Source organism: Chiloscyllium plagiosum, unplaced genomic scaffold, assembly GCF_037043375.1.
Source record: "Chiloscyllium plagiosum isolate Xiang-an unplaced genomic scaffold, Cpla_swu_hap1 HiC_scaffold_43, whole genome shotgun sequence".
NCBI lineage: Eukaryota > Metazoa > Chordata > Chondrichthyes > Orectolobiformes > Hemiscylliidae > Chiloscyllium > Chiloscyllium plagiosum.
The window spans coordinates 21,082,769-21,108,907 of NW_028270181.1; the positions used below are offsets into that span (position 1 = coordinate 21,082,769).

Sequence of the window (26,139 nt, forward strand, 5' to 3'; positions counted from 1 at the left end):
CAGTTACTTACTTCTTGAAGATCTTTTTCCTGTCGTTTTTATGGAAAATAAGTAACTTCGAGAATCCGTTCTTTAAGAAGATTTCAAGTCCGATGTCCTATTGGGCGAGAGTAAACAATCAGAACATCAGAAACGCTGTGGCAATTGCATACCTTTGAATAAAATATTAAATCCAAGTTAAGGGATACAATGCCCAGTGGTTGCCATGCTTTAACTTCCTGGGAGTGCCTGTACCTCTTTTTGACCACAGTTTTGTCTCCTGTGGAAAGACGTCATGATTCTCATTCAAGTGGTCAAGCAACTGAACCGTTCAAGATTGGGCTCCATCAAAGTGAAGTCCAATCCAATTCTCAGTGGATCCACAATTTCCAGCAAATGTCACCTGACAAGGATCAAAGAACGCTGAAATTCCAGAAATTTCCTGTCCAGCATGGTGGCTCAGTGGTGAGCACTGTTGCCCCATAGCACTTGGGACCCAGGTTCGATTCCAGCCTTGGAAGCCTGTCTGTGTGGAGTTTGCACGTTGTCCCTTTGTCTGTGTGCGGGTTTCCTCTGGGTGCTCTGGTTTCCTCCCACAGAGAAGATGTGGATGTAAGGTGACTTGGCCATGCTAATTTGCCCACAGTGTTCAGGGATATGTAGGTTATGCATTACTCAGGGGTAAATGTAGAATAATAGGACAGGGGAACGGGTCTGGGTGGGTTACTCTTTGGAGGGTTGGTGTGGACTTGTTGGACCCAATGACCTATTTCCACACTGTAGGGATTCAATGATTCCATCCTTCAAAAGCACCTCTTTAGTTTAGGGGCAATGAGACCAATTTACCATTGAAGTCAGGCAATGCAACAATCAGATTACCTTTCCATACTTGTGGGAGTGCTTCATATCAGGCAACTTAATCACAAAGGGGAGGCTTATTTTCACCACCTTATTCCTGGGTCTTAGGAATTGTGTGGCATGGGGATGGGCAGAAATTTGAGTCCAAGTCCCCGTAAATGCTGTTCTTTCTATGGTCCCTTGGCAGAGGTGTCATGCCTATCCTGAGACCAACGTGCCATAAACCAGGCCTTTCCCAGGGGGAGTTCAGTCAATTCACCCACAGATTATGTCACACTCGTGCTGACCACTCTGTGAAGATCAAGCCTGGATGGGTGAATTAATGCCTCTCTTGCAAGGCAACTCCTGACGATGATATAACAGAATGGTTAAAGAGAGTGTGCTCTCCAGTTCAACGCTATGTAAAACTGTGAAGTAGCCCACCAGACAGAGGCTTCAAAGCATAAAAATTAAGGAGTTAGTTTCACTAAGTTATAACATCTAAACAGTATTAAAAAGTCAAACCGCAGCCCCTTTCAGCGTGATACACATACCTTCACGCGAATAAACAGAACAAGTTCAAAATGAGATGTGAGGTGGGGATGGAAGCAGATTTGAAAAGAAAAGTTTTGTAATTGAAATAACTGTATGTTGGAATTTTGTTTGTGAAGTTCTAGTAACAGCCATAGCTCAGCTGATTATTCTCTCGGAGAGGAGTCTTTTAAAACTGAAATCAATCCCAGAATGTGTATTATGGTCCGGAAAGTTCATATGTGTTCTATCTCTGTGAAGTATTCCAACTTATAATAGAGAAAAGGTCTCAGCTTGAAGATTGCACTCTGCAAAGAGTTCTCCTTCTTGACTTTATCAATGGTATGGCTCTGGGAGGGATGCTCAATCCATAGAGTTTGGAGGATGGCCTTTATTCTGGCAATACCTTTGACTGAGAAACATCATCCCCAGAGACATTTGAAGGTCTCCTGATCATGTTTGGGTCAATGTTTGGGTCAATGTCTTTGTAGAACCTTTGCAGTGTGAGTGAGATAGTTTTGACCATGTGACCTGAGATATCCCTTTGCAAATTCCTGTTGAATTTGGCTATTCTCAGGTCAGGTGACTTTTGCAGCCATTTTAAAACTCATTTTAAAATTTGTTCTCAAATTAAGTTAGCCAATGCGACAAAGATCAATAGTCTGTATTTTATACCACCATGACATCTGACAGAGACAATCTTCCAGAATGATTAACAGGGAAATTGCACAGTGCCTTTAACTCTATGATATGTGAAAGCTCAGAAACAACTCATGAGGTAATTTAAGCACAGCCTCAATTATAATGCAGAAAATCAACAGTTACATTTTTATAGTTGGTCCCCAGAATTGACAATCTGATGTTAACCAAATAAACTTCTCTAGTGACGTAGGCTAAGGGTTTAAATGTTAATTAGCATCTTACATAACTCCTCTGATATCCTTTGAATAATGGTTTGGGATTTGTCTATGCCTTGCTGAGATCTCGAGCAGTTTTTTTGAGGGGGGTAAAAACACCAACTGACGTGCTGCAGTATCAGGGCAGCTTAGAGGGAACATTGGTGTAGAGGGTATTGGCAAATCATACAGTGGCACATATCAGGGTGACTTATGGATAAGAGAGAAGATGCACAGTTGTTTGGAGGTTCTGATTTGATTTGATGTTGTCACATGCCTAAGGGACAGTGAAAAGTTTTATTTTGCATCCAGTACAGGCAGATCATACCATAAAAAGACCAGAGCGAAGAATACAAAGTTATGGCTGCAAAGATGGTGCACAAAAAGCAAAATTGGAGAGGTCCATTCAGAAGTCTAATAACAGTGGGAAAGAAGTGCAGCTCTTGAACCTGTTGGTGCGTGTGTTTAAGCTTTTGTATCTTCTGCCTAACAGAAGAGATTGGAAGACATTATAACTGGGGTGGGAGGGGTCTTTGATGATGTTGGCTGCCTTTCTGAGGCAGAGAGAAGTATAGATGGGGTCAATGGATGTGAGGTTGATTTGTGTGATGGACTGAGCTGTGTTCACAACTTGGGAGTTTCTTAAATTCCTAGGCAGAGCAGTTGCTGTATTAAACCGTGATGCATCCAGATAGAATACTTTGGAGGTGGTCTAAATGAGGTGCAATGTCCTGTCCCAACAGTATACCACCTCATTGTAGATCCTTCTCTCCTGCTGGAGCTGGTTCTGGTCTGCCTGATCTCAGGTCCTCTGCCCATTTCTCCAGGACACAGAACCACTAAAACAATGCCAGTGACCACTTACTGATCCCACTCATTCACTTAAATAATATGCCCTGTAAGATAGAGTGACACAGCACTCACTCTTAATAAGTGAATTACAAAGAAAATTCCAGAAAACATGTTTGACTTTTGGCAAAAATCTTAAAGTCTCCTACTGTGTTTGTCATCTTCTTCACATCTTCAGTAATAATTACCATGAAATGGACAGCAATCTTTTAAGTGGTGAATATTTCTTTGACTGGCAAATATTTTTTTTGAAGGAGTGCTCCAATTGACATCAATGTCAAGTTCCCTTGATGGAAAAGCGCAGCAGGTCAGGCAGCATCCAGGGAGCAGGAGAATCGACGTTTCAGGCATAAGCCCTTCTTCAGGGCTTATGCCCGAAACGTCGATTCTCCTGCTCCTTGGATGCTGCCTGACCTGCTGCGCTTTTCCAGCAACACATTTTTCAGCTATGATCTCCAGCATCTACAGACCTCACTTTCTCCAAGTTCCCTTGATTCCAACTCACATTCTGGAGAGGCCAATTGTTGAAGTTTTGGCCACTGAAAGGCCATACAGCCTATTTAATAATTGTCTATGATCAAATCAACTGGCAATCAACTGCATAAGAAGCTTGCTGGAGTGGCATGGTGGCTCAGTGATTAGCAACGCTGCTTCACAGCACCAGGGACCCGGGTTCAATTCCAGCCTCAGGTGACTGCCTGTGTGGAATTGCACATTCTCCTCGTGTCTGCGTGGGTTTCCTCCCACAGTCCAAAGATCAGGTGAATTGGCCATGCTAAATTGCCCATAGTGTTAGGTGCATTAGTCATGGGTAAATATAGGGTTGGGGAATGGGTCTGGGGGGCGTTACTCTTCGGAGAGTTGGTGTGGGCTTGCTGGGCCGAACGGCCTATTTCCATATTTTGGGAATCTAATCAACCTTGAGATAGCTTCCCAAGGTGGCATCTCGTGTGACATGCAGCATCTCAGTTCAAGGTCCCACATTGTCCAACCCCAACTCTTCTGCAATTAAAATGCTCTGGGAAGTATTTTCACATGATTTACCCTCAATGAAATTAACACCTAACAGACTGGAATTCTCACATGATCCGAGAATGTGATAACAACTGGAACTCCAGTGTGGCCTCGGAATGTGTAGGAGTGGGAGAAAAGAGAACTCAATATAATGGAATCCTGACAGACGATGGGTCAAAGTTATCCTGTTATAGGGAATGAAAGTCCTTTAATCGAAAACAAATCCTTCGTACTTGGCTACATGAAGTACAAAACCACAGAGCAAGCGCACAACTAATTATTTTTAAAAGTTCTGGCTGAGCAGCAATGAGAACAGAGACGGGAAAATTATTTTGCTTCTGGGTAAATTTGAGACTTTTCTGATTGAATCTGTGAATCTCTCTCTTGAAAATGACAAAAAAGCATTTAGCTGTTTCAATTTGACTTAGGGATGAATCAGAGATCTCGGTGCACTTCTGCCATTTGTGAGGGGTTCACAGCTCAGTCTTAATGGGTAATGTGGAAAGCTCAGTCAAAACTTTAACAACAAGAGGCTCTGATGAACTTCTGTTCAACACTGGTGAGACCACAGCTGGAATACTGCATCCAAATCTCACCACCAAAGTTTGGAAAAGGCAGTCAAGGCTTCTTATAAAAATATTGAACCATTGTAAGAATTATTTATTTGTTCAAACGTCTGTGCATATAGGTTGTACAACTGACAGAAGTCGGAGCCTTTTGGAATCTTGAAATATGGGACCACTGGCACTCTCACATGAAGTCCAAAAATGTGTGGGTTAAGTAGATTGGTTATGGTAAATTACCCCGTAGGGTTCTGCAGGCTAGATGGGAAATGTGTGATTATGGGGATAGGGTGCTGAGTCCAGCTGGGATGCTCTTCAGAGAGTTAGTGCAGACTTAAGGGGCCAAATGACCTCTTTCCATACACTGTATGGATTCTATGATGACTGCTTGTTGTGTTTACTCTTCCTGTCATAAACTCATCAGTACAATCATCTTCTCCCTTAACACTGCAGAGGTCCTCTCAAGTTCTTTAATGCAGTCCCATGCTTTCTTAACAATGATGTATTTAGGTCACTGCTCCAGAAGGACTTTCTGACCATTTCAACAAAAACTTTAATGGAGCTGAAAAACTCCCTCTGCCTCTACTTTTAAAACCCAACTTCCACACCATTCATTAAGATGCTTCTCCAGCTGTATCTAATTTTGCGTTCCATTGTCCTCCAATGGACACACCCTCTTGCTTTTTAAATGGGAAGAACATAACTGAGTGGGAAGCTAGGAACCCTGACTTTTTTGCCAATGTTGACATTTGTGACCACAAACAAGAAATCTTTTCTTGTAATGTGTACATTCAACATGTTTACTGTTCCAACATGGTACATGGATAAATCTCATCAAATAAGCAGCCACCACAAAATATAATTCTCCCAACAGCAAGTTCTGTGTAACTCAATAGAATTAGGCTTTATTGTCATGTGCATTCAAGTACAAGGGTATAGTGAAAACTTTACTCTGATGTTGCTATCTTAGGTTAAAGTACCTAGATACAAATCTTAGATACAATAAAAGGAATAAAGAAGAAACAAAAGTTGCATTACCTCACAGTGATTTATTGTATGAGTTAGAAATAACATATCCATTACCTGAAGGAGGAATCGAAGATGATGGATTTCTCGAACTTCATTGTATGAATATCTGGAACATTTCGGATGTTTCCCACTGGTCTCCTTGTTGCACAGGTCATAAATGTAGGAATCATTAATACTGCAATACAAAAACAGGACAGCAGTTATTTGTCAAAAGCTCAACAAACACTCGGATATTTAATTCGAAGCAGAGCCCTTTGATCCAACCTAACCTGAAGGGAGCATCTCACAATGGGGGTTTCCATAGCTACCTTTCTGAAGTGGATGGAGGAGGTAGAATGTAGGAGAAAGTGAGGACTGCAGATGCTGGAGATCAGAGTCAACAGTATGGTGCTGGAAAAGCACAGCATCCGAGGAGCAGGAGAGTTGACGTTTCAAGCTCTTCATCAGGAATGAAAGGGTGGCCCAAGGGGGCTGAGAGGTGAGTGGTGGGGTAGGGGAGAAGGTAGTTGGGAATGCAGGTTCATCTACCTATCGCATTCCCAGCTACTTTCCCTACAGCACCCGCCCTGCCCCCATTTATCTCCCAGCCCCCTTGGGCCACTCCCTCATTCCTGATGAGGAGCTAGAGTGTGTCAACATCACTCATCACTGAAGGACTGCTGAACTTTTCCTGGATTAATTAAACCTGTTAAGGGTGTGGAGTTTTGCTAAAGAAGCTGTTAGACTTAACTGTTCCAACTATGGCTACAAGAACAAGTCAGAGGCTGGAAATCATGTAATGAGTAACTCACCTCCTCATTCCTACCCATTCACCATCTGCAAGGCACAAGTTTGGAGTGTGCTGGAGTACCTTCCATTTGCTGGGATGAGAAGCCTGTATAGGAAGGCAGCCCACTTGATCTGTACCCCATCTCCAGCAGCCTTGCAGCATCTTACCTCAATGCTCCGTACTGCAATCAGGAGCACACTAACCTGATGCTGCCCTCATGCAGTAACTGTACACGTTCACTCCTTCCATCACAATGCCCAGTGGCACTAGTGTGTACAATACACAACATGCACTGCAGTAACTCACCAGGCATTCTTTGGCAGCCCTTTCCAAATCTGTCATCCTTAATAACTGGAAGGACAATGGTAACAGGCACATGGGAACACCATCACCTGCAGGTCTTCTCCAGGCCACTCACCATCCCCAGTTGGAACTACATTCTCTCAACCTTCCCTGTCGCTGGCTCAAAGTCCTGGAATTCCCTTCCTAACAGTAATGTTAATGTATTTGCACCACATGAACTGCAGCTGTTAAAGGAGGAGACTCATCATCATCATCTCAAGGGCAAATAGGGATGGGGAATAAATGCTACCCTGTGAATATATAAAACAAAATGCTCTCTTTGAGAGCTGGGTAGTCTCACCAAATGCAAAGCATGTTCGTTTTGATTGGCGGTAGATAAGGGAGCATTAAGAGACAGTGGGTAACCACCATCAACTCCATGCTCTTTGGTCATGTCAGTCCGTCGCCTCACAGGCAAGAGACAATGGAAAACAAGTGCAAGGTGATGATTGTCAGGAAGGACGGTACAGCAAAGGGAACACCTCATAAGATCCATCAGTGCACCGGCCAGGAGAACATCATATTGATGATTAACCATTTGCCACTCAGGACGTTAGCAGAGACTTAATTCACAGTACTCATAAAAGGCAGAAAAATCAATCCTTCCGAGTTGGGAGTTGAGACCAAAGAATATTACAGCCCAGGAACAGGCCCTTTGGCCCTCCAAACCTGCACTGACACATTTTGCCCTTCCATACTAAAACTGGCTTCACTAACAGGATCCGTATCCCTCTATTGCCTTCCTAATCATGTATTTATCCAGATGCTTCGTGAATGCTGCTATTGTGTCTGCTTCCACCACCTGCCCTGGGAGTGCATTCCAGGCACTCACCACCCTCTGTGTGAAAAACCTGCCTCGCACATCTCGTTTAAACTCCCCACCCCCCACCCCCCCACCTCGCATCTTGAACCTGTGTTCCCCAGTAATTGACCCCTCCACCTTGGGAAAAAGCCTCATACTTTCCACTCTATCCATGCCATTCACAATCTTATAAACTTCTGTCAGGTCACCCCTCAACCTACTGCTTTCCAGTGAAAACAAACCCAGTCTATCCAACCTTTCTTCATGGCTAAAATCTGCCATACTAGGCAACATCCTGGTAAACCTTTTCTGTACTGTCTCCAAGGCATCCACATATTTCATGTAGTGTGGTGACCAGAACCGTACTCAATATTCCAAGTGTGACTAAACTAAAGTTCCATAAAGCTGCAGCATAATTTGCCTATTCTTATACTCAATGCCCCTTCCAATGAAGGCAAGCATGCCATATGCCTTTTTTGCTCCCTTATCTACCTGCACTGCCGATGTTGACATGTTGATCTGTGCTCCTGCACGCTATAGTTCCGGAGGGTTCTGCTATTCACTGTATAATTTCCACCTGTACTTGACCTTCCAAAATGCATCCCCTCACATTTGTCAGAAATAAACTCCATTGTACGATGGACTTTACTGGTGTGTGCGCCTCGGTCTTGGGTGGCAGGGTGGCTCAGTGGTTAACACTGCTGCTTCATAGTGCCAGGAACCCGGGTTCGATTCTATCCTCGGGCAACTTTCTGTGTGAAGATAGTACATTCTCCCAGTGTCCGCATGGGTTTCCTCTCACTTTCCAAAGATGTGCAGGATGGTGGATTGACCATGGGAGACGTGGTCTTATAGAGATAGGGTAGTGATCTGGGTGGTATGCTGTTTGGAGGATCAGTGTGGACCTGATGGGCCGAATGGCCTGCTTTCATACTGTAGGGATTCTATGATCTGTAAAGCTGTGTTGTTTTGATGTTCTTTACGCAATGAGAATCATTTGAAGATGGGCTGCAACTTACCTGAGACATCTAATCAATCCTCTGCAATGCCACTAGGGGCAGCTTATACAGATCTCACTCTCGTGAAGTGTCTGCACTTCTGTGCTCCCTGTGGATCCTGTGGAAATTCTTCCCTCCTTACCCAAAAAAGAGTATGGAGGCCAATTTTAGTGACCTGTCATTCACCCACACTCAGGTCAGATACTCCAAAACAGAACCTCGGGGAGAGATTTTTTATAAATAGATCAAAATCCTCATGTAATAAGGTGCCTCATGAGTGGTAATACAGGGCAATCATTTGGGGTCTTGGAATTCAGCAATATAGGCTCTGTTACAAATGGCCTGTAAAGTGGAATAAATGGTTAAGTTTTAAAACACATCAATCATTACCTTGAAGGATGGTGATGAACACAGTAAACATCTTCTGAAGCAGACAGTGTGAAATTCTCACACACATAGAAGTGACTTATCCCAAAAAGCAGAACACCTTCCATCAGCAAGTGATTGTCAGCCACAATGAGGGAGTATTTAGTGTTGATCTGTGAAAGAACACCCCATTAAAATGCGTAGAAACACAAAACTGACACTGTGTATTGCCTGCTAAACTTCTTGTCACAATATAAAATCCCGTTATGTATTACAGCATTTCTTAGTCAGTTTGAAAAATTTAACCCAGACAGCATCCAGGCTCAGGAGCACACAGGTAAGGCCTGCAGCACTGGAGTCAGGCACTGTCTAAGCTAGGCTGTTCAGGTGCATTATGGTCAGGCAAGGCCGACCTTTTAGGAGTATTGCAATCAGGCGAGACCTTTCAGGATGTGGCGATACTGGTGATGGACTGGGGTGGACAAAAGTTAAAAATCACACAACACCAGGTTATAGTCCAACAGGTTTATTTGGAAGCACTAGCTTTCGGAACGCTGCTCAATCTGATGAAGGAGCAGTGCTCCGAAAGCTAGTACTTCTAAATAAACCTGTTGGACTATAACCTGGTGTTGTGTGATTTTTAACTTTGTCTACATTTCAGGGTCCCTGCAGTCAAGCAAGACCTACCTTTCAGGAGCACTGCAGTTGACAAGGCCTCTGCTTCAGGAACATGAGAAAGTCAGGCACCTAGGTACCCTTTAAAGCCACTGTTACCAGCCAAGCCTGCCTTTCTGAAGTATCAGAGCCACAAAGATTCCTGGCTCCACATGTACTTCCTCCATCACCAGTGCTACATTTTCAGGTCGACTCGTGATTTTCTTAATTTGTCAAATCAAACACAGCTACATCACATAATCTAATTGATACTCCCACTGAGCAGCAGTTGAGCCAAATCCTGGAGACTAGTTTCTCCACAAGGTCACTTTCTTCCAAGTACATTGGAATAAGAATGAATTGGCATCCAACTGGATACACAATGAGTTTTCTCTGGTAGTTAATGATTTGATTGACTGGACCAAAGTTTTTATTTCTTACTGCTTCACCTCTTGACCTGATTACTTTTCCCAAACAGGATCAACCGCAAATCCTTCACTTCTGATTCCCGAGTGATTTCGCTAAGATTTATTACCGGCCAATTCATAATCGGCTCATTTCCCGCAGTGGGTCAATGATTCTCCCCAATCACTGTCCAGCTGGATTTTCACCATCTGCCTCCTGCCTTCTATTGTTCAGCCTTTAAGAAGGCACTTTCACCTCTGAACAATTTATTCACCCCTGTGTGTGCAGCTTTTCACAGTGAGGGTAAGCACATAAGACTGGCAGTTGATTTGAGTGCAGGGTATGATCTCAGTGGGTGGTGGTGGAATCTCATGCTGTCTAAGTCCAGCACAGAACTTTCTAAACAGCTCGAGGAAGACCAAGAGACTCGAGACTGAGTTAGGAACATGGGACGATATTCGGTTCCTGCGAAGTCAGAAGAACATAAGAAAGTGGAGCAGGAGTAGATCATTTGGGAATATAGGAGCAAGGGGCATGCTGCTACTCCCAATTACGATACATTTTCGTATTCACCCTCTGGGGCATAATCCACCATTTAATGCAATCTTGGCTGATCTTAGTTCTACCTTCCTGCACTATCCATGTATTCTGTAGCTGAGGAGAGATTGAGCAGATTAGGCCTATATTTGCTCGAGTTTAAAAGAATGAGAGGAAATATAACTGTGGTATAGAGACACAGAGACGTACAGCATGGAATCAGATCCTTTGGTCCAACTCATCCATGCTGACCAGATATCCTAAATTAATCCACTCCCATTTGCCAGTAATTGGCCCATATCCCTCTAAATCCTTCCTATTCATATACCCATCCAGATGCCTTTTAAAGGCTGTAATTGTACTAGCCTCCACCACCTCCTCCGGCAGCTCATTCCATACATGCACCACCCTGTGTGTGAAAAAGTTGCCCCTTAGGTTCCTTTTTATGTCTTTCCCCTCTCACACTAAACCTATGCCCTCTAGTTCTGGACTCCCCCACCCCAGGGAAAAGACCTCGTCTATTTATCCTACCCATGCTCCTCATGATTTTATAAACCTCTATAAGGTCACCCCTCAGCCTCCAACGCTCCAGGGAAAACAGCCCCAGCCTGTTCAGCCTCTCCCTATAGCTCAAATCCTCCAACCCTGGCAACACCCTTGTAAATCTTTTCTGAACCCTTTCAAGTTTCACAACATCCTTCCAATAGGAGGGAGACCAGAATTGCACAACAATATTCCAAAAGTGGTCTAACCAATGTCCTGTACAGCTACAACATGACCTCCCAACTTTTGTACTCAATACTCTGACCAATAAAGTAAAGCATACCAAACGCCTTCTTTCACTATCCTGTCTACCTGCAACTCTGCTTTCAAGAAAGATACTAAAGTAGATATAGAGTGGATGTTTCTTCTTGTAGGGCAACCTAGAATGAGAGATCATAGTTTTAGGAAAAGAGGTGGTAGATTTAAAACAAAGATGAGGAGAAATTGCTTTCTCTTAAAGGGCCATGTGTCTGTGGAATTTACTATCCCAGAGTGCAATGGATGCCAGGACACTGAATAAATTTGAGGAGGAGACAGACAGATTTTTCATTAGTAATGGATTGAAAGGTTATGGAGAGTGGGCAGGAAAGAGGCAAGTGAGGCTATGGTGAGATCAGCCATGATTGTATTAAATGGCGGAGCAGGCTCAAGAGGCTGGATTGCCGACTCCTACTTGCAATGTTGTTATATTAACGTTGCTCGTATCCACCGCGGTCTGGTTTAATGACTGGGCATCCACAGTACTTTGGGGAAAAGGATTCCAAAGGTCCACAACCTTGAGTGAAGAACGTTCTCCTCATTTCAGTCCAAAATGGCTAAGCCCTTGTTCAGAGGCTGTGGCCCAATGGCCCAAGCTAGTTCAGGAGCTGTGAATGTTTCAGCAAATCTAGGCCAGACCAAGAGAAAAGCCATGAACTTTAACAATATTCTGGGAGGGTTTTTATCCCCCCAAGTAGTAGATGAACCCCTTCTAGAAGCTGAACAAAAGCTTAAACATACACACAGATTCAAGAACAGCTTCTTTCCCGCTGTTGTTAGACTTCTGAATGGACCTCTCAAATTTCCAATTTAATGCGGGTCTTTGTGCACCTTCTCTGCAGCTGTCACATTGTATTCCCCTGCTCTGTCCTATTACCGTAATGAACTTTGTATAGTATGATGTGCCTGTACTGCACTCAAAACAAAACTTTTCACTGTACCCAGGTAGATATGACAACCATAAAATCAAATCAAATTCGGTCCATTCATATGCCGTGTGTAAAATAAATCAGTTTGTATTCTAACGTGAAAGGGCTTCACAAATAGCATCACACGTGAATCATCACAGTGTTCAGTGTTATGGGGATGGGATGAGTAAGGGCACTGAATTGCTCGATCATATTGAATGGTAGAGGCAGGCTTGATGGACTGAACAGTCTGCTCTGTTCCTATGACGATGGTAAACACATCAAGAATTAGAATGTTTTTTAAGAATCCCTACAGTGTGGAAACAAGCCCTTCAGCCCAACAATTCCACACCGACCCTCCAAAGAGTAACCCTTTCAGACCCATTCCCCTTCCCTATTATCCTACATTTACGCCTGACTAATGCACCTAACCTACACATCCCTGAACACTCTAGGCAATTTAGCATGGCCAATCCACCCTAACCTGCACATCTTTGGATTGTGGGGGGAGACTAGAGCACCCGGAGGAAACTCATGCAGATATGGGGAGAATATGCAAACTTCACACAGACAGTCGTCCTGGGTCCGGGCACTGTGAGACAGCAGTACTAACCACTAAGCCACCATGTCGCTGTCTATTATTATAATTCTCAACTAAAACATTATTTAATTTGATATCAAGAAGTGAAAGTGCACTCCAGAACATACCAAGGTGAGCTCCATTTAGGGCTGAAAATGTGTTGCTGGAAAAGCGCAGCAGGTCAGGCAGCATCCAGGGAACAGGAGAATTGACGTTTCGGGCATAAGCCCTTCTTCAGGGCTTATGCCCGAAACGTCGATTCTCCTGTTCCCTGAATGCTGCCTGACCTGCTGCGCTTTTCCAGCAACACATTTTCAGCTCTGATCTCCAGCATCTGCAGACCTCACTTTCTCCTCAAAGAGCTCCATTTAGGGACTGCTCTACCAAGTGAAACTGGCCATTGACTGTGAATCACAACCTTAAAAAAAAAAGGCAACTCACAACCAAGCAACCAGATCACTGCAATGTTTAAAAGTCTCCTTGTCTAACCAAGGCTGTAGCATAGTCTCTACCTTCTTAGATTCTCAACGCTGCTTTTAGGATTTAATCTCTAATTTAGGATTATTTTCCCCAGTCAAAAACACGCCACAAATGTTTTAGCTCTATCTGAATCAGACCCATCACAATACAATGGGCTTGTCACATAATTCACGATATCTGTCATCTACTCATAACTGGTCAATCCTACCAGTGGAAGTATAATTAATAATTAATTCTTAATTGGTTCCCTTGACAGATGCTTTAATATCCCTACACATCAGTGCCATCTGGTACACAGTTAGAGGGCACAATGTTAAATGAGAACATTAAAAAAAAAGGCGTGGGATTAGGCCATTTGGACTCTAATGGCTGCTCCACGATTCAACATCATGGCTGATCTTCCACTGTCCCATTATATTCCCGTATTCTCTGTGAAATATCTTTTTGCACAACCCAACCCAACCCAACCCTTTCTGAAAGAATGATTTGGTGAATTCAAATGTTTATGGAAACAAAGATCTACAATAATTTCCCTTTTTTTGTTTTCTTCGTCATGGGTAGCCTGTTTAGTGCAAGCTGCAGTAATGTACAGACTTCTGCACACGTGCGCAACCACACAGTCTACAAGGAACACTGCCTTGCTTCTCTCAAATCTGAGTAATGCTGTACTCCCATCTGTCCCCTGCAGCTGGCTTAGATACATGATTCTATATTATGCATTTATATATTCATAAACTAATCTATTTTTTCTTAATATTGAAAATGCCGATATATTATAAAAGGTATCTACTTGGCAATCTGGGGGTGTTACCAATTTTTTTTGAATAGATAAACAGATCCGCAGTCGAAGTGCAGTGCAAGTTACTGCGTTAATTGTATTATCCAGTTCACTTGCTTTACCTACTCACACCTGTTTCTTCCCAGCTCAAGCATGACAGAAGCAGCAAATCCTCCAGACTTACAAACAGCAACCATATGTGGTACATAAGATACTAGTAGCAAAGGGCAATGAATATAAATCACGTCGCAGAGCCTGTGGAAGCAGACGTTAAGCAACATGGACCGTGGGGGCAGTGTTGATGTAACTGTTCTGCTCAAGCCACATGGTAAATGCACAGCTTTTTCTTTGTGAAAATGCTTTCCTTACCATCTTTTCTGTTCTAATTTAGTTTTTCTTTCTTAGACAAAAAATTCTCCTGCTCTTCCTACCTGAAGCTGCTGGTTCCTGTCAGAGAGTTCCAGCATCCTGAGGGGTGGGTGGGGGCATGTTTCCAGTGCATTCTGGGTTTTGCGGACTACTTCCAGTGCACTCTGGGTTTGGGGGACCATTTCCAGTGTACTCTGGGTTTTGGGACCATTTCCAGTGCACCCTGGGTTTTGGGGACCATTTCCAGTGCAACCTGGGTTTTGGGACCATTTCCAGAGCACCCTGGGTTTTGGGGACCATTTCCAGTGCACCCTGGGTTTTGGGGACCATTTCCAGTGCACCCTGGGTTTTGGCGACCATTTCCAGTACACTCTGGGTTTTGGGGACCATTTCCAGTGCACTCTGGGAATGAATGGTGTGATTTGTCCAACCGCTGCAGCTGTGGTGGGGCACCGGGTGTCTTTTCCAAACTCATTAAATCTATTCACTACTTTTTCTCACGTCCAGTTCGATTGAGGGTACAGCATTGAAACACACCATTCAGCCCAACAGGTCTATACTAGTTAGTACGCTCCACATGAGCTTCCATCCCATCCTACTACATCCGACCCTAACAGCATGTAGCTATTGTTCCTCTTGTTTAAATACATCTGTATTGTTTGCCTGTTTCTGTTGGCACTTCACTCAGAGAATGTGGGCGGCACGGTGGCACAGTGGCTAGCACTGCTGCCTCACAGCGCCTGAGACCCGGGTTCAATTCCCGCCTCAGGCGACTGACTGTGTGGAGTTTGCACTTTCACCCTATGTCTGCGTGGGTTTCCTCCGGGTGCTCCGGTTTCCTCCCATAGTCCAAAGATGTGCAGGTCAGGTGAATTGGCCATGCTAAATTGCCCGTAGTGTTAGGTAAGGGGTAAATGTAGGGGCATGGGTGGGTTGCGCTTCGGCGGGTCGGTGTGGACTTGTTGGGCCGAGGGGCCTGTTTCCACACTGTAATGTAATCTAAATCTAGATGTGGCTAAAATGTTCTCCTGGATTCTCGACTGGATTTAGTGATCATCTTACAAATACAGGAACTAGGTGCAGAAGGAGACAGTCCAGTCCTTCAAGCCTGTTCTGCCATTTAATACAATCATGGCTGATTTCAACACAGCCTCAACTCCCACTTTCCTGCCTGCACTCCATAATCCTTCAATCTATTACAAGTTAAACACCTGTCTATCTGCTCCTTAAATTTAATCAGTGGCTGAGCATCCGCTACAATCTGAAGTAGTGAATTCCACAAATTTAGGACCCTTTGAGAGAAATAATTTCTCCTCATCTGCATTAAATCTGCCACCCCTTAGCCTAATACTATATTGTTCCTATTCTATATTGCCCCAAAGGGGAAATATCCTCTCTGCATCTGTTTTGTCAATCCCCTTTAGCATCTTGCATACCTAAATTAGATCTCTTCTCATCTTCTCTAAACTCGAGTGAACATCTGTCCTCATAAGAGAAGCTTTTCAACTCTGGAATTAATCGAGTGAACCTTCTCTGAACTGCGTCCATTCCTCACTAAGGGGAACCAAAACTGTACTCAACACTCCAGAGTCGAGAGTACAGAAAAACACAGCAGGTCAGGCAGCATTCGAGGTGCAGGAGAATCGACGTTTCTGGCATAAGCCCTTCATCAGGAATACTCCAGATGCAGTCTCACCAGTGCCCTGTACAGTTGCAACTTAATTTTTATTCTCTCTGGTTGTTGACTCCTCACAAGTGCAAGTCAAGATTAGAATGGTGCTGGAAAAGCACAGCAGGGCAGGCAGCATCTGGGAAGCAGGAAAATCAACGTGCTCACAAGTGGAAGTCTTTTCTCTCTGTCCTCCGACAAACCTTTACATAATCTTCAAGTTCATCATCAACTCCCGTCCCGTCCCATCCCGCCACCGCCCTCCCCCCGCCCTCACTTTTCTGGAAAACTCCGTTCCACTCTCTTCAGCCTTGTTGATCCAGAATCGGAACCCAGTTCCCCAGCACCATGTTAAAATTCACTTTCCCTCAACAATTATTGGTTTCCCATATCTTCAGGCTTGTGGGCCTCTCACACTGGGATTGTTACCTTAAACTGCAAAACTTCCTGATTTAGCCCATCCTTTTTTAAGTAAAAAAAAACCTCATCAACCAAACTTGCCCAGCAACAGGAACAGAAGTTGCAGGAGAAACTCGGTGGTTCTGGCAGCATCCAAGAAGAGAAAGCAGAGTCAACGATTCAGGTCCAGTGACCCTTCCTCAGAACTGATTGCAACTGGAAAAAAAGTTGCTTTACTGTATATGCTGAAGATGGGGTGGGGGGAGGGGGAGGAGTAAACGATAGGTTGAGCTGGAGCCCAGAGAGAGAGAGAGAGAGAGAGAGCAGTTAGACAGATAATGGAGAGGGTAAAGGTCAGTCTAGGGGAGACAATAACTGCTAATGGGGAATGTTAGTGGCTGAGAATGGGGTAGCTGGGGTAACATCTCATGTCATAACAAGGCCTGGTGTGTGGGGATTGTGATAAGGAGATGGAAGGTGCTCGGGCCCTAAAATTATTGAACTCGATATGTCCAGAAGGCTGCAGAGCTCTCAAGTGGAAAATGAAGTGCTGACTGTCCAGCTTGTGCTGAGCTTTACTGGAAAAAGTGAGCACTGCAGATGCTGGAGATCAAAGTCGAGAGTGTGGTGTTGGAAAAGCACAGCAGGTTAGGCAGCATCCGAGGAGCAGGAGAATCGGCATAAGCCCTTCATCTTTATTCCTCGTGTTTAAATGCACCCTAAACTATTTGCCTGTTTCTGTTGGCACTTCACCCAGGGAATGTGGCTAAAACGTTCTCCTGGATTCTGTACTGGGTTTAGTGATCATCTTAGCAACACAGGAACGAGGAGCAGATTTCACAGTGGCTCAGTGGTTGACACTGCTGCCTCACAGGGCCAGAAACAGGATTCAACTCCACCCTTGGGTGACTCTCTGTGTGGAGTTTGCACATTCTCCCAGTGTCTGCGCGGGTTGCCTTTGGGTGCTTCAGTTTTCTTCCACAATCCAAAGATTTGTAGGTTAGGGAAATTAGCCATAGAGTTCAGAGATGTCTATGTTAGGTGCATTTGTCAGGGGTAAATGTAGGGTAGGGGGATGGGTCTGGGTGGGTTATTCTCCAGACGGTCGGTGTGGACTTGTCGGGCCAAAGAGCCTTTTTCCACACTGTAGGGATTCTGTAATTCTATGATTCAACACAGTCTCCACTCCACTTTGCTGCCTACTCTCTAGCAGTTACTAGTTAAACACCTGTCTATCTCCTTCTTAAAATTTAATCGGTGTCCGAGCATCCACTGCAACCTGGAGTAGTGAATTTCACAAATTTAAAACTCTTTGAGGGGAGTAATTTCTCCTCATAGGGCTTATGCCTGAAACATTGACTCTCCTGCTCCTCAGATGCTGCCTGACCTGCTGTGCTTTTCCAGTGCCATACCTTTCGACTCTTCGAGCTTTACTGGAGCACGACAGCAACCCTGAGACGGAGGCGCTGGCCAAGGAACGCAGTGACGTGTTGAAGTGGCAGGCAAGCAGCCAGAAGCTCAGGGTCATTTGTACAGATAGGACGTAGGTATTTTGCAAAGCAGTTGCCCAGTCTGCATTTTGTCTTCCCTTCGTAGACTAAACCATACTGTGAACAGCGAATACAGTAGACTGGATTGAGTGAAGAGCAAGTAAATCACTCCTTCACCTGGAAAGTGTGTCTGGGGCCTGGACCACCTGGCAACCCCAGAATCTATTGCTTCAGGTTGGCATCATTTTGCTTTTCTAAAGAATATCTAGCATGGAGTGGATGGACTAACTAACATTCTACATCTACACAGTTCTGTGACTGCTATGAAGCATTTTGGGATGACTTCAACTCTAGATTTGCTTTTGATGCTGAGTTATTGGGAGGGTGACCCTCAGCACATGACCTTTACATCCTTACCCACAATTTTACTGAAGCTAAATTCAACATACTTCCACAAATCGAAAAGGAAGCCAACATGTGCTTAAATCATGATTTTTGCAGCAACTCAACTTTCTTAGAGCACTTTAGCCAAGATCCCTTACCTTCTCTTTCGCATCTAAAGCCTGCAGAATGGCATGTCTCTCCACGCAGTCCTCAAAGAATTCTTCCGATTGGATGCTTTCGATCAGGGCTGGGAAGAACGTCAGCTGATTGCAGTCCACGCCTCGCTCATCAACGTTGTCCCCGGCCAAGTTCAACATCAACCCTGCGTGTACATTCTCTGGTCAATTCAAAGTGAAGAAAGCTTCAAAGCTAACTCTCACACAGCAAGAATAACCTACACTCCGAAAGCTCCTTCAGTGTCAGAGAGTCTCATGGCCCTTCACACACAATAACAGAAAACCCCAGCAATTTGTGCCCTGAGTTGAATTATTATTGGCTCCCCATAAAAGTTGCGTAAAGGGATGCACAACAAAATACCTCCACAGAGGTCGATATCCGTCACAAGTTGCATGTTATTTACACATGAATAATACTTGACACTGATCCAGCTTCTCAGAGCCAGCTCTCAGAGTGAACAGAACCTCTGACACTTCTGTTTTTATCTGTCAGCCATAGCTCCCTGATTGGAACAGGTTAACAGTCCCAATTAGGGAACTCATATTCTGTGAGGTCCACCTGGCTGACCTTGTTACAATCACTACACACAAATTCAGATTTGGTTAGGAACAGGAATGTTAAACTTTCACCTGGGTAAGTTTGCTTATCAGTGTTTTCCACGTGTTTGTCAGTAGAACATAACTTCATGTAAAACTCCTTATTTCCAAAACTGAGTGCACGGTTCTTGCTGGACTGAAATGAGAGTAAATGTCAGTGCAAGAATTTCAGATATGTGCATTTTATCTGATATTCCTTAAAACCTCCCCATTTTTGTAAAATAACAGAAATATGCTTCAAAAAGGAATCAGAGATGAAACAGTTTTCCAAAGTCCGAAAAATTTGACAGCGTTTGGTTTAAGATCAAACCATCTTTCACACCAGACATTCAGAATGACTGAAGGAAGTTGTTTAAATGTGTTAACTTCAAAGCTAAGCATTTTAAATGTGAAACTGATAATGCCCATTTACATTTTTTCAAAGTGGGAACAAAATGTAGAGTGAAGAAATTATTTTAAAAAGATCATTAATGCGTGCCTGCATCGTTGGCTAGATCAGCATTTATTGCCCATTGCTAACTGCCCAGAGAGCAGTTAAGAGTCAGTCTGGAGTCACATGTAGGCCAGACCAGGTCAGGATGGCAGATTTCCTTCTTTGAAATAATCAAGCAGATTTTTTTTGTTTTATGACAATTGACAGTGATGACAGAACATAAATGTATTCAATTCAACTTTCACTATCTGGTAGAATTCAAATCCATGTCTCCAGAGCATTCGCCTGGGTATCTGTCTTACTAGTCCAGTGACATTACTAATACACCACCATCTCTCTTCAATGTTGCTCTGAAAATGCCACAACCTGACTTAAAACAAACTGAAAACAATATTGCAAAATACAAGTGACATAGCATTAGTTAACTTCAGAAAGCACAAAATAAATGCATCAATGTTTTAAACATCAGCTTGTGTCTTCACAGCATGTTGTACAGGTAAAGCAATTGAAGGCAATGGACAAGCCTGTGATGTTTACATTTCCTGCAAAATGTTCTTCGTTTATCATTATTTTTGGCATGCTTAAATATCAAGCCAAATGTTACAGATTCTCTTTAGGTACCCTTCCTAATGTCTCCTTGATCTGGAGATTTTGGCTTTTCTGCAATTGGCCATAATCTTTAACTTCTAAAAACTGACCAATGAGTAATATCTTCCCACATCACCTCATGGTTGTGGGAACTTTTACCTCACCTGGCATTGTCCAAGCTCAGAAATGCCTTTCCACTTCTTCCAGCTGCCAGCTCCTTTGCAAACCCAGCCCACACATCCTTCATCAACCCTGATTTGGGCCCTGATACCAAATGTGAGGGACATTCTCTCTCCATGTGCTGCCATGATCTCTTACAGCAGCCTCGAAAAAGCAGAAACTTACATTCTTTCACCCAGTAACCAGTCAGAGAATCATGTAGCACAGAAGGAGGCCATTTGACACATTAGTTATGTGCTAGCTCTTTGAAAGTGCTACATGATTAGCCCCACCAAGTCTACCTTATCCCCTTTAGTAAATGTTTCACTTCCAAATCTTTTAGTCTCTTTTGAAAATTGCTATTAAATCTGCACGCCATATTGTTGTTTGGCAAGCAACTGTGTGTGGGTTGATCTTGAGTGAAATAGTTGGTATCAGATTGACTGCCTGTTGTAGTCTACATTTTATATTTAGCTTGATTAAATATGGGGGCTGGGGCAAGTTTCATTTTGTGACCATACAGAAAATTCTATTCCGAAATTCATTTTGGGTACACTGTTAATTGAAAGAAATTACATCCCAGCAGATAATTATTATGGAAAAAGTAATCCTCACAGAAATCTAACATCACTTAAAATATATGTTTTTTAAAATTCCAGTGTAATTGGAATAATCAGTCAGTGATTCCAGTCTCAGTGGATTTCCTCCTCCATACATTACATCTAATTAAACAAAAGAGTCATACAGCACAGAAATAGACCATTCGGTCCAACCGGTCCAAACCGACCATAATCCCAAACTAAACTGGTCCCACTTGCCTGCACTTGTTCCATATCCCTCCAAACATTTCCTATTCGTGAATTTATCCAAATGTCTTTTAAGTGTTATAACTGTATCCATGTCCACCATTTTTTTCTGGCAGTTCATTCCACACACGAGCCACGCTCTGTGTTAAAATAAAATTGCTCCTTGGAGCTTTTTTAAAAATCTTTCTCCTTTCACCTTAAAAATATACCCCTTAGCCTTGAACCTCTCACACCAGGGAAAAGAGCACTTGCCATTCACCTTATGTAGACCCCTCTTGATTTCATAAACCTCTATAAAGGTCACCTACAATCTCCTACGCTTTAGTGAAAAAAAGTCCCAGCCTATCCAACCTCTCCTTGTAACTCAAACCCTCCAATGTATGAACGTTCTTAGGAGGAAGGGCCATTGCGATACTTTAGATATTGTGACAGTCCAACTCCTCGTGACTCCACAGATACAGCTTTGTCAAGTTGGAGATAGGGTGTGAGGGAGGTCCCCGTCAGGCTGCAACAGCCACTGAGGAGATCTGAAAGGAACAGGTCACCTCCTACTCCTCTCATCTCCCGTTGTCCTGAAGAAGGATCGTGCCTGAAACATCGACTCTCTTGCTCCTCAGATGCTGCTGTGCTTTTTCCAGCACCACGCTTTATCAACCCTGAATCTCCAGCATCTGCAGTCTTCAATTTCCCCTCATCTCAGACCAAAATCTGTCTGATGGCTTAAAACAGGCGTCAAGTCCCTCAGTTATGTAAATAAGTCACAGAAAGGTGGCTTTGGGATGTTGCTGGGAGTTCATAAAATATGGCCCTTACCAAATTTGAGTTCAGAGACAAATACAGTGCAGGACATTATTTGCTGAATTCAGGACTCTCAGTATCCAGACTATAACAGGGAAATAGGTACAGCCAAGTCCCACTCCTACTCCTATGTCTGTGAGCCACGTAAAAGACTGACAACCACTTTTCCCCAAACAAATTGGCATGTCGGCCAATTCACACACAGCAAGCTCCCACAAATAGCAGAGACGTCCACGACAGAGGGATTTCTATCTTCGTATTGATATTTTCAGGCACTAAGAATTAATTTCCAATGTAGATTTGTGACCTCACTACAAATTAAACCAGAAAGGAAGGAATCTCTTGGATAAAGTGTCACATTTCGGCTGACTATTTGCAAAGGGGTACAAACATGCATTTCAACTTAATTGTACTATCTCTAACACCCGAGAAATTATTCTGCAATTTAGTATTTTCCACTTTAGCATCACAGATATCGAAATTATCGGAAAAAAAACGCCATGTTTGCTACACAACTTAATATTGCAATCACATGGAATTAATTTGCTGCCTTCATTAATAGTCTTGCCACTTCACTGGCTTAGACAATGAGGCCTGGGTTTCAGCTTGGAGATTCAATACATTATCCAAAGATATAATCTTACTTCACTTTTGGCCTCCTTTTCTCGACATGCATTATAAGCATAATTGATGCAAATGGTGTTTCGTCGCATCTTCTTCCTCATTCGACAGGGGCCCTCAGCCATGTCCAGTATCCACGCACCCTGCTGTGACCCTGATGAAGGACCCCATAATCCTCTCTCTCGAAGCAGCTGTTGTTCCATCTTCGCCCAGTCTTTCGACGTTTGGTTCAGAATGCACTGCTGCATCTGGGGACAGAAATGAAAAGCCTCAACAGATGGTGCCTACACTGTGTACAGCTGGCCATCCAATTGTTCCTATAAACACACACTTTCTCCTTTTCTCTTCGAAAAAAAAGGATGCGTTGTATTTGTTGTGCTAGATTACAAAGACTTCAGGTCACTAGCTCGCACTGTCGGATTGATAATCGAGCAGGGGTTATGTCATAAACATTTAACAAATGCTACCAAGTCCAGGAAAGCCGTTGGCCTCTCTCAGAATTCTCAAAGCTGCTGTGCGTGCACAATGTTGAAAGTCAAAGAACAAACAGAAGAACTTGGAGTTCAGAGGGTCTCTAAGCACAACTGAAATCTCGTCACTGTCAACATGTGGGAAGCAAAGCAGCCAATTCGCACACAGCAAGCCCCGACAAGTAACATCGGTTGGATAGCCTACTTTCGGGATGGAGGTTGAAGGAAAACCATTGGCCAGGGCAGTGGGGAGAAAGCTCATCTTCACATGAAACTGCAGGTGGGTCCTTAAAGGCTCAAGAGAAAGACCACCTCGCCAACAGTGCCGCACTCCCACAGTACTGCAATGGACAGTCAGCCTAGATTCTGTGCTCATGTTTCTGCAGTGGGATTTGACCATACAACCTTCAAAGGTCAGACCTCAACCAACAAAACCCCAGCTGACACCTCAATGTTGCTTTTGACTGGCTATTTATTGAGGATTAAGGAAGCTTATGGACTGATAAAGCAGTGTATTGGAACATAGCAGAGTCAAAGATTATGAGAAGCCAACTACTCCTGCTCCTATTTCTTTTGCTCTGTATGGTAATTAGATTACTTACAGTGTGGAAACAGGCCCAACAAGTCCACACCGACCCATTGAAGAGCAACCCATCCATACCCACTCCCCTACATTTACCCCTTCACCTAACACTACAGGCAATTCAGCATGGCCAATTCATCTAACCTGCAAATTTTTGGACTGTGGGAGGAAACCAGAGCACCCGAAGGAAACACACGCAAACACGGGGAGAACGTACGAACTCCACACAAACAGTTCCCTGAGGCGGGAATTGAACCAGGGTCTCTGGTGCTGTGAGGCAGCAGTGCTAACCACTGTGCCACCGTGAATGCAATCAGGAAACCTGGAAAATGTATAATGTTCGATAGAGAATTGCTCAGTAACCATTTCCTGGATTGTTGTTAATATGGAGCTTAGATTAGGCAGGTTGATGCCTCTCTTTACACTGTTATGATCAGAGGTGATGATACTACTAGCTAATTCAGATGCCAGAATTAAACTTGGCTTGATAGAACATATATTTGCTTTTTACATTGGTTAATCTGGTCTTGAGCCAAATGTTCACATAAGGCTGTGGTTGTTATATGTTCAACAACAGAACCTTATCTGATTGCAGCAATAAGAGAACAACCAAACTCTGCAGGCATAAATGACACCTTAAATAGATCCTCACTTTGTTTTGCTGTTTAAGTTCCAATTGGCTTTCCAATACAGAGACTCCAGTACACAGTAATTTTCTTCCTTTCTCAACTCTTGAAGTTTCCACATAAATAAGGGAAGGCGATGGATTAGTGGTATTATCACTCGACTGTTAATCCCAAGGTCCAGCTGGGGTCTGGTTTCAAATCCTCAGGGAACTGTTTGTGTGGAGTTCGTACGTTCTCCCCGTGTTTGCGTGTGTTTCCTCCAGGTGCTCCGGTTTCCTCCCACAGTCCAAAAATTTGCAGGTTAGGTGAATTGGCCATGCTAAATTGCCTGTAGTGTTAGGTGAAGGGGTAAATGTAGGGGAGTGGGTATGGATGGGTTGCTCTTCAATGGGTCGGTGTGGACTTGTTGGGCCAAAGGGCCTGTTTCCAAACTGAGTAATCTAATTACCATACAGAGCAAAAGAAATAGGATGGAATTGGAATCAAATTTTTAAAAATCTGGGATTAAGTGTCTCATGATGACCATGAAGCCATTGTCAATTGTCAGAAAAAAACCCATCTGGTTCACTATTGACCTTGTAGAAAGGAAACTGCCACCCTTACCTGGTCTGGCCTACATGTAGCTCCAATGCCACAGCAATGTGGTTGACTGTTAACTGCCCTCTGGGCAATTAGGGATAGGCAATAAATGCTGACATAGCCAGTGATGCTCTCATCCCGTGAATGAATGAATACAAACTGACACTTAGCATTTTGCAGAATCTATCAGGGATATCTGAAATTTCATTTTAATTCACTTGTGAGACGTATCATCAGCATTTAGTTCCTATCCATGTTGCCCTTGAGAAGGTGGTGGTCAGCTGCCTTCTTGAACCACTGCAGTCCATGGGCGGTAGGTTGACCCAAAATTCCCTTGTCAAAGTAGGGAACCTGTGGTTGTTATAAGTTAGTTCAGTGATAATTACGTGAGAACCTGACTATTGGTTAAAAAATGAAGAACAATTAATCAGTGTAACTGGAACTTTCTGTTGTGCAAGTTGAAATAAAACTCTGACTTGAAAAATATTTGCCTGGAACGTGTCTAACTAGCCTTTGATTTTGGTGTTTAATACAGTAGAACCCCTGAATCCACAGATTCGGTTTCCCCATTTTCAGTTATCCGCAGTTTACCACAACTCGAAAATATTACATGGAACATTCCAGAAACAATTCTGGGGGAACTGCCGGAGAGGTAAATTTCCATTTAAATGATAGGGTTCGCTACTATCCCCGGTTTCAGGCGTCCGCGGTAGGTCTTGGAACGTATCCCCCGCGGATATGCGGGGGGGTGCTCCCATACCTGTTATAGATGATGGTGCGCTGTTTGTCAGTCAAAGAATGAAACAGCATTATTCTAACCAAAAAGCGATCTGGATAAAACTTCAACAAGGTAGTCCCTTAGAAGACCATCACTTGGGGCGGCACATTGGCTCAGTGGTTAGCACTGCTGCCTCACAGCACCAGGCACTTGGGTTCGATTCCTGCCTCAGGCGACTGTCTGTGCGGAGTTTGCACATTCTCCCAGTGTTTGCGTGGGTATCCTTTGGGTGCTCCAGTTTCCTCCCACAGTCCAAAGATGTGCAGGCCAGGTGGATTGGCCATGCTGAATTGCCCGTCGTGTTAGGTGCATTAGTCAGAGGGAAACGGGTCTGGGTGGGTTACACTTCAGAGGCTCAGTGTGGACTTGTTGGGCCGAAGGGCCTGTTTCCACACTGTAGGGAATCTAAGAGCACGGAATGGAATTCAGTAGATTGTATGGAAGACTGGAGAAGTTCTATTTGGAAATTCTGCAGGCTGTGCTAGCACTTAAGTTA

At 43.7% G+C, this 26,139-nt stretch overlaps 1 protein-coding gene across 3 annotated transcripts in view; it reads right to left on the bottom strand.

Moving 5' to 3' along the window:
• The window catches only part of wdfy4 (WDFY family member 4), a 321,548-nt gene that overhangs the window by 119,621 nt on the left and 175,788 nt on the right, over nt 1-26,139 (bottom strand). For all 3 annotated transcript variants that reach the window (XM_087982407.1, XM_043678830.2, XM_087982406.1), the window contains 6 exons: nt 22,631-22,855; nt 19,236-19,338; nt 18,588-18,751; nt 9,000-9,148; nt 5,753-5,873; nt 12-97 (listed from right to left, as the gene is read on the bottom strand). In XM_087982407.1, the coding sequence (XP_087838533.1) occupies nt 12-97; nt 5,753-5,873; nt 9,000-9,148; nt 18,588-18,751; nt 19,236-19,338; nt 22,631-22,855 (848 nt within the window). The remainder of the gene's footprint in view (nt 1-11; nt 98-5,752; nt 5,874-8,999; nt 9,149-18,587; nt 18,752-19,235; nt 19,339-22,630; nt 22,856-26,139) is intronic.